General features: G+C 48.7%; 1 protein-coding gene across 1 annotated transcript in view; it reads left to right on the top strand.

Moving 5' to 3' along the window:
* Nucleotides 1-2,059: 2,059 nt before the first annotated feature.
* LOC136659337 (ras GTPase-activating protein 4-like) overlaps nt 2,060-8,762 on the top strand; it is a 33,783-nt gene continuing 27,080 nt past the window's right edge. Inside the window, exon 1 of the mRNA XM_066636474.1 lies at nt 2,060-2,124. Within this exon, the coding sequence (XP_066492571.1) occupies nt 2,060-2,124 (65 nt within the window). The remainder of the gene's footprint in view (nt 2,125-8,762) is intronic.

Genomic DNA, 8,762 nt, shown 5'->3' with positions numbered 1-8,762 from the left:
CCACATAAATGGGTGCCCGGAGTGGTTGATTACCCAAAGAGTTGGTAATGCTGGATCACAGCCAGGCCTGAAAGGAGACCTGCCAGCAAAAGTGAAATTGCAACCCTCTTGCAACAAGTGATGATGCAACCCCCGTTCTAGGGATGCTTACTCAGAAATAAGTTCTACATTTCAATCCCTCTGAGCTTCCTTGCTTGGGAGTAATTCCTATAAAGCTCAAAACATGCATAGATTTCATTGGAAATGTGTATTGCTGGGCACACTTACCAGAGAGTATGTCCTACAGAAATCAGATGGATTTACTACTGAGTAAATGTACAGGTTTTAGACTATGGCTGCAATCCTATTCACAATTTCATGGGAGTAAGCCCCGCTGAACACAGTGGAACTTAGTTCTGAGTAGATAAGCATAGGATTGTGCTGTTAGATAAGCATAGGATTGTGCTGTAAGAGTCTACAGTCCAATGTGAGCTTACGTGACAGTGAGTCCCTCTGGAACAAGGAGACTTTTAATTTAGTTAACACGCATGGATTCAGCTGCCATGTCAGTTTCACGGATGTACATCTTCCCTTGGTCATCCTTGCTTGGTTCAATTGCATCCTAATTCCTTCTGCACCCTTCGTCAATACATATGGGAACAGGTTAACATAAGAACAGCCCTGCTGGATCAGGCCATAGGCCTATTTAGTCCAACTTCCTGGATCTCACAGTGGCCCACCAAATGCCTTGGGGAGCACACAAGACAATAAGAGACCTGCATCTTAGTGCCTTCCCTTGTGTCTGGCATTCTGAGGTAACCCACTCCTAAAATCAGGAGGTTGCACAAACACATCATGACTTGTAACCTGTGATGGACATTTCCTCCAGAACTTTTTCCCCTTTCAAAGGGGGATGCCCTTTTAAAGGCATCCAGGCCAGATGCCTTCACACATCTTGTGGCAAGGAGTTCCACAGACTAAGTACAGTTGCAGCAATACTGCGTGGGGGCACTCTCTTCCAGAATCCCAAATGTAAATGCAAATGTACAGTGTTTTGATTTCAAAAATCCAGCTTGCAGATTTTGCATCTAGATACGTCATTCTCCGGTACTGCTCTGAGCTTTCCATTTAAGGGATGCATCAACCATCAGGATTAATTTTGTCTGTTCTGAAAGCACCACCAGGGTTTAATCCGGATTAACTCGGCAGTGTGAACAAGAGGCATTTTTTCCCATCCCCTTTGAGCCTCTCACACTGTTTATGCAACCCTTTTCGCCTGTCTGCTAAAGCTGAGGATTCTGCACATGTGGCCTTGTCACTCCCTGTGTTGCAGCTGTGGTCAGTTTTGCATTCACACTGCAAACCCACAATCCCAGACACACTTTGCTGGCTGGGAAGCCCCACTGAAGCAGGCGAGACTTATTGCATATATGCGATGCCCTTTTACAGGGGAGAGTAAATCCTGTTGAACTGGATGGGTTTACTTCTGAGTAGACACGCACTGGCACGGCAGGACGACAGTCTCTGCACCCTTCCTGGGGAGTAAAGGCTGCAATCCCACGCACACTACCCTGGGAGTAAGCCCCTTGCATATAAAGGGACTTACTTCTGAGTAGGCGTGCGTAGGCTTGTGCCACAGGTCTGCTCCATTCAACCCAGTGGGGCTTGCTTCGGAGTAAGCACGCACAGGATCGAGCCACCCACCCGGACGCACACCAAGGAACCACCGCGCTGCTTAATGCGGAGCGAACAGAATTCGGAGGGAGAGAGTTAAAGAGCCGGTGTGGACAGCTGGAAAGCGGAGCCTCCAATCGCAGTCGGAGCTGCCTTCCTGGCCACGCCTGGCTCTCCCCCCGAGGCTTCCTGACTGGCTGAGCCTCCAAAACCAGGGGGGCTTCCAGACCCCCCCTTAAACTCCCCATATAGACAAGTAACTGGATAGTGCTGAATGGAGACGTGATCCTCCTGCTGGGCTCGGCGATGCTCTGGGGCTTCTCCAGCCCTTCCCCCCCAGGGCATCATCAGCCAGCCCTGGTGCAGGGTGCCAAGCCGGTGACTGCTCCTGCAACCCGGATTCGCGATGGCAAAGAGAAGCTCGCTGTTCATTCGGATCGTAGAAGGGAAAAACTTGCCAGCCAAAGACATGTAAGTTTCAAAAGGGGGGGGTGCGTTTTGTCTCTGTGATTCTCTCTTCTCTTCCCCACCCCCCAGGGCAATCTGAGTCTCTACACCTGTTTACTCGTGAATCAACTCGAGCTGGACTGATTGCAGTCAGTGGCGTAGCTACAGGGGGGGCAAGGCACTGGGGTTGGTAGGAAGTCTCGCCGCAGCGTGCAAGGCGCCCCTCCCCTTCGGAGCCATTCCAGGTGGGCAGTCGCCTCCGTTTTGCCCCCCACACCTGGAATGGCTCCGAAGGGGAGGGGCGCCTTGCACGCTGCGGCGAGACTTCCTACCAACCCCAGTGCTTTGCCCTCCTCTAGCTACGCCACTGATTGTAACTGATCATACTCCCTGGAAAAGGTGTCAGAGATCGAAGGCTCTGTAGATGTTCCTTCATTCCAGCAGTTATTGCTTTGCCCCCCCTCTAGCTACGCCACTGGTTGTAACTGATCATACTCCCTGGAAAAGGTGTCAGAGATCCAGGCTCTGTAGTTGTTCTTCCATTCCAGCAGTTATTGCTTTGCCCCCCCTCTAGCTACGCCACTGATTGTAACTGATCATACTCCCTGGAAAAGGTGTCAGAGATCGAAGGCTCTGTAGCTATATCTTCATTCCAGCAGTTTAATCTGCATGTGGACTCGGAAGCAAGTCTGGCTGTGTTCAGTGGGATTTACTCCCAGGAAAGTGTGTCCAGACTAGCTGTCTTGGGAAGACAGATCTCTCACATGTGATGCTGATGAGTTCTTTGTGAAAAGCTGCCTGCTTGGGGATTGGGGGGGGGGGGGTCCCACAACTTGCCCCATAACTTGCTATCATAATGTAGGGCTTTCTCAAAATGTAGGGCACAAGCCTTCCTCCTGGGGAAGGGGGGCTGGAGAAAGCCTGCAGGTCTGGGCTAACTGGGAAGGACCAAAAGAGATTTGTTCCCTGGTTCTTCCAACAGTCTGGATTGAGGAAGAGCCCTGCTTGGGTCTCAGAGGTGTGAGTTAACAACTAGCATCTAGTGTGCAGTGTGCTTCCCAGATGTAAAGCTCGCCACAGCCCTGCCAGGCAGACCAATGGTCTTCCTCCCACAGGGCAGATGGCAGCCTGGGACTAAGAGGACAGTGGCTGAAGGAAAGCCTTTGAAGTTTCCAAATATTGTTTTTAGTAGTGTTCTTTATGTGCAAGTCTGTGCCTCAGAGAGCGCAGGGAGTTGAGGTGGAACCTGCAGTCTCCATCCATGGCACCTCTGAGTTGAAATGCGCAGGTGTTTTCCTTGTATTGGCAACCTTCAGTCTCGAAAGACTCTGGTGTCGTGCTCTGAAAGGTGGTTCTGGCACAGCATCTAGTGTGGCTGAAAAGGCCGATTCGGGAGTGACAATCCCTTCCACACCGGGAGCAAGTGCAGTCTGTCCCTGGTCTGTCTCCCTGGCTATGGGCCTTCCTTCTTTGCCTCTTGGCCTCAGACTGTTGGCCAAGTGTCTCTTCAAACCGGGAAAGGCCATGCTGCACAGCCTGCCTCCAAGCAGGCCGCTCAGAGGCCAGGGTTTCCCACCTGTTGAGGTCCACTCCTAAGGCCTTCAGATCCCTCTTGCAGATGTCCTTGTATCACAGCTGTGGTCTACCTGTAGGGCGCTTTCCTTGCACGAGTTCTCCATAGAGGAGATCCTTTGGGATCTGGCCATCATCCATTCTCACGACATGACCAAGCCAACGCAGGCGTCTCTGTTTCAGCAGTGCATACATGCTAGGGATTCCAGCACGTTCCAGGACTGTGTTGTTTGCAACTTTGTCCTGCCAGGTGATGCCGAGAATACGTCGGAGGCAGCGCATGTGGAAAGCGCTCAGTTTCCTCTCCTGAGTTTCCTTGTGAGCGAAGAGTCCATGCTGCAGTACAGAAGTGTACTCAGGACGCAAGCTCTGTAGACCTGGATCTTGGTATGTTCTGTCAGCTTCTTGTTGGACCAGACTCTCTTTGTGAGTCTGGAAAACGTGATAGCTGCTTTACCGAAGCGTTTGTTTAGCTCGGTATCGAAAGAGTGTGGTGTTTTCCTATGGAACCAAGATGTGGGTGTTCTGGTTTGTGGCTTATTAACCCTTTATCCCCATGCCATTTTCCCACAGACAATTTTCCACATCCCCTACATGAGGTGTGCTGGGCCCGCAAAAGAGCCATTGCCGCAGCATTTGCTAGATTTCATTCTGAATTCCATACATTTCGGAAGGACGTTGTGTGATGTTCCTGAGAGCAGAGCCAGTTGAAAGCCCTGCCTGTTGCCCTGATCCTGGGTTCTGCTGCCAACAGGGGTCACTAGACAACGCCCAGGCTGTGGAAGTCCTTGTCTCATGCATCTGGGGTGGCTGCCCCTCTGATCACATTCGGATATCTGACAAGTTTAGTTTTCGTATATTAGCTAATTGAGTGGTTGGACTCGGAATTAGGAGACCTATGGCGTCACTTCATGTCAGCTCCGAAGTCAACCCTATTAAAATCAGTGGGACAATTAACTTGTGCGTGGGATTGCCCTGGAGAAAGCCCTAGCTGCAGCAACAGGTCTACTCAGACCTGCTAAATCGCTGGCGTAAATCCAAGCGGATCTGTCAGCAGATCTGGCCAGGGAAGGGGGACAGGATATGAAGTGTGCCGGCCCTGCTGATCCTGCCCCTTCCTGGACCTTAAACCACCCCTTCCCACCCTCCCCTGCCCCATAACACCCCCTTCCCGCCCTTCCATCACCCCTCTGCTGTTCAGTGTGGAGCTTACCTGCTCCAGCATGTGTGTGGGGGTGTGTGTGTGTGCCAGCACTGCTAACTTCTGTGCTATCCCAATGTGCTTCACAGCACATTTGCAGCAGTCTGTGCAGCACTCGGTTAGTGCAGAGTCCCAACAGGATTGTGCTGTAATTCTGCACTGTGTGAAGAAGGCCCTCCTTTTGTCTGCCCTAAATCTCCTGCCAGTCGGTTTCCTTGGATTACCTCTGGTTCTAGTATTGTGAGAAAGGGAGAAACTTTCCCCCCAGTTTTTTGTCTCAGTCCTGCCCCCTCCTCCAACCAGTTACCACTCTATCCAATAACTTGCTGAGTTTACTCAAGAGCCTTTGGTGAGGGATTTTGTCATGAGCTTTTTGAATGTCCAAGCAGTGGCATAGCTAGAGGGGGTGCAAAGCGCTACGTTTTGCAGGGAGCCTCACTGCAGTATGTGTTGGCAACCTTCAGTCTCGAAATACTATGGTATTGCGCTCTGAATTATAATAACTGCAGTATAATAACATAAGTACAGCCCCACTGGATCAGGCCATAGGCCCATCTAGTCCAGCTTCCTGTATCTCACAGCGGCCCACCAAATGCGCCAGGGAGCACACCAGATAACAAGAGACCTCATCCTGGTGCCCTCCCTTGCATCTGGCATTCTGACATAGCCCATTTCTAAAATCAGGAGGCTGCACATACACATCATGGCTTGTAACCCATAATGGATTTTCCAGTATGCAAACAGCCCCCCATCTCGGAGCCATTCTGGGCAGGGGAGCAAAACGGATGTCACTGTGTCTAAGTAGACAATGTCAACTGGATGGCCTCTGTCCTCGTGCCTGTTGACATGCTCAAAAATTCTAGAAGGTAAGTGAGGCAGGACTTACCTTTGTAGAAACCATGCTAACTCTCCCTCAGCAAGGCTTGTTCTTCTACATCCTTAACAATTTCATCTTGAATTGTACATTACAACTGTTTATCTGGAACAGATGTTAAGCTAAGCAACCTGTAATTTCCGGTATTCCTCCCCCCCCCCCCCGCCTTTTTAAATATTAGTGTAATGTAGGCTACCCCTGGCATGGAGCTTGGTTGAAAGAATAAATTACACGTTTCTGGTAGAAGATTAGCATGTTCACAATTGAGTTCTTTATGACCCCCTGATTTGTTTGTTTTTAATTTGTCAATATGCTCTAGGACAGAGTTTCTTAACTGGGAGTATCCATTTCTTAACTGGGAGTATCCGTAACCCTTGGTGCTATAGGAACCAAATGATGGGGTATGGGGTTCAATCTTTGAACAATTAAAAAAAAGTTGTTAGATTATGAACTATCACCATTTTCAGAACAGATTGAGGTGTTCTGTTCCTGGCTATCCATAAGTAAAACCAAACCGTTGACATCTTCTGTAGTCATACTGGTACCTAATTAGACTGGTGAGGATGATGAGTTCGACAGTCTGGTGAAGGAGGTCTGGGGACCTATTGGGCAATCCATTGGGGGTCTGACATTGGCGTTGCTAGAGGGTTTGGATGGTGCACCGAATGACACATGGGGGGGTGACAGCACTAGTGGCCAAAATGGTGCAATTTTGGTGTTTTCGGACAATACCATCATGTTATATATCATTCGGTGTGTAATTTAACACAGAATGCAATGAAACAAATCGCATTGGAATATCTGTATTCTATCAAAAGTTATGGCAAAAGCAAAAATGAAAAACACAACTGCCTTATGCAACAAAAAGTGGATTTTCTTAAATTGAAACTGACCAATGAGATTGATTGTTCCAAGAGCCAATGGGGTGTTGTTATGACATAGCAGGGAACCAATAAGGTGTTGGTATATGAGTCAGCTATCATTTCCATGTATTGGAGCTAATACTAGAACTCTTATTCTGTTGTGTGAATGTCATCCAGTTGACCGTTGGTTTTATGTTCACTACTGATTTGTTGGGTATCCTGTACTGTTAAATAATATAATAAGCAAATAAAAAAAATTAAGTAAATGGGGGTTGCGCCAACCCTAGTGATGCCACTGCATTTAGGCTGTGTATGATATTGTAATATCCCAAAGAATCTCCTCTATGGAGAACTTGTGCAAGGAAAGCGCCCTACAGGTAGACCACAGCTACGATACAAGGACATCTGCAAGAGGGATCTGAAGGCCTTAGGAGTGGACCTCAACAGGTGGGAAACCCTGGCCTCTGAGCGGCCCGCTTGGAGGCAGGCTGTGCAGCATGGCCTTTCCCAGTTTGAAGAGACACTTGGCCAACAGTCTGAGGCTAAGAGGCAAAGAAGGAAGGCCCATAGCCAGGGAGACAGACCAGGGACACACTACACTTGCTCCCAGTATGGAAGGGACTGTCACTCCAGAATCGGCCTTTTCAGCCACACTAGACGCTGTTCCAGAACCACCATTCAGAGCGTGATACCAGAGTCTTTCGAGACTGAAGGTTGCCAACATTTTGATATTGTAATTTATTCTATATTGTCTGGTGTAGGAGGAAGACCATCGTGGGGTGGTGCAGTGGAACTGTGTATATGTTTTACAGTTACGTTAACACGGGGAAAAATGTTATTTTTAAAAATGTATTTTGCAAACAAAATGCACACAATGGGATTTTAAAAACTAGATCCATAACATGTTAAAAAATAAAAAGCTACCTCATTACTGGTCTACTTATTTTGAACCGGTTAGACCCATTTTGAGTTCTGGTTCAGGATCAAGGCTACTAGAAACTTCAGCAGTTGAATTCAGTTCAGCTGGAATAACTTTTTGGGGGTTTGGGCTTGCATTCTGCTTGGCTTCCAGTGAAAGAACAGTTAAAGCAATGAAGTGTCATTTAGAGAACCAGCAGGCTGGCTGCCCTGTTCTGAACTCTGCCAGAACTCACTGTTCCCTTGTTTTGCTTGCAAATAGCAAAAAGAAATGGGAGATGTTAATCCTGGGAAATGGATGCTTTATTTTTTCTTTTTTTGAAAGGCAAACCAATTACAGGTTATCGCTGGGCTGATTGTAGCAAAGATCTGGTTAAAAAACTTTTCCCTTGCTGCCACCCACCTGCCACTGATCAGATATAGAAGGGTGCTCCCTCTCTTACATCCTCTTGTCATCATGACTCTTTTGAACTCTTGTGCTGATTGCTCTGTAAGGAATCCTCCGAAGATTATTATGCCCCCGCTTTGGTCGCAGTTGGTGAAATAAGAGATGCCCCCCCAGAAGCCTCCAAGGCCCTTCTTCCACCACGCATATACACGCACCTGTGAGTGCCCCAGGTCATCCAGTACACCTCCTCCTCTCCCCCTACTCTGCCTGCATTGTGTTCTTCCTTTTGTGACAGCCGAGAAGGCCAGTCCATTAATATATTAAAAAAGAGAGTTGGCCTGGAAATGTCACTGTGCCCTTGCAATGATCCGGACTTCAGCCCAGCCAGCCACCTTCTGCATGCATTCCAGCTGCGCCTGTTTTTCCTGCCTCTGTCAGTGGCGGGTTGATGTCAAAGACTGGAGAATGGCTGCGGAACTCATTGCCACGTGATGGGGGGTGACTGCTGGCGTAAAGTCAGTTTATGCATCCAATAGTCAATTTCTTCTGGGCTGTACCACTTTAGGTTGCAAGTAAAGGGATGAACAGGAGCTCTGCCGGGTCAGTTTGGGTCAGCACCTTGTTTCCAACCAGATGCCCACAGAGGCCAAAGAGCAGGACATGACAGTAACAGCCCTTTCCCACTGTTGCTTCCAAGCATCCGATATTCAAGGGTGTGCCCGCCTTGCTGGGAAGTTTTGTCTGCCCTGTCCTGCATCTTTTTCTAGCCCTGTGAAATCTTTTTTGCAATGCTCCAAAGCCCAGATCTGTGCAAAGAGGCAACTTCATCTCCCACTTGTAGACAAA

This window comes from Tiliqua scincoides, chromosome 8 (assembly GCF_035046505.1).
Source record: "Tiliqua scincoides isolate rTilSci1 chromosome 8, rTilSci1.hap2, whole genome shotgun sequence".
In the NCBI taxonomy this organism is placed as follows: domain Eukaryota; kingdom Metazoa; phylum Chordata; class Lepidosauria; order Squamata; family Scincidae; genus Tiliqua; species Tiliqua scincoides.
The sequence above is the reverse complement of the archived record's forward strand: the minus strand, read 5'-3'. Positions and strand labels throughout refer to the sequence as shown.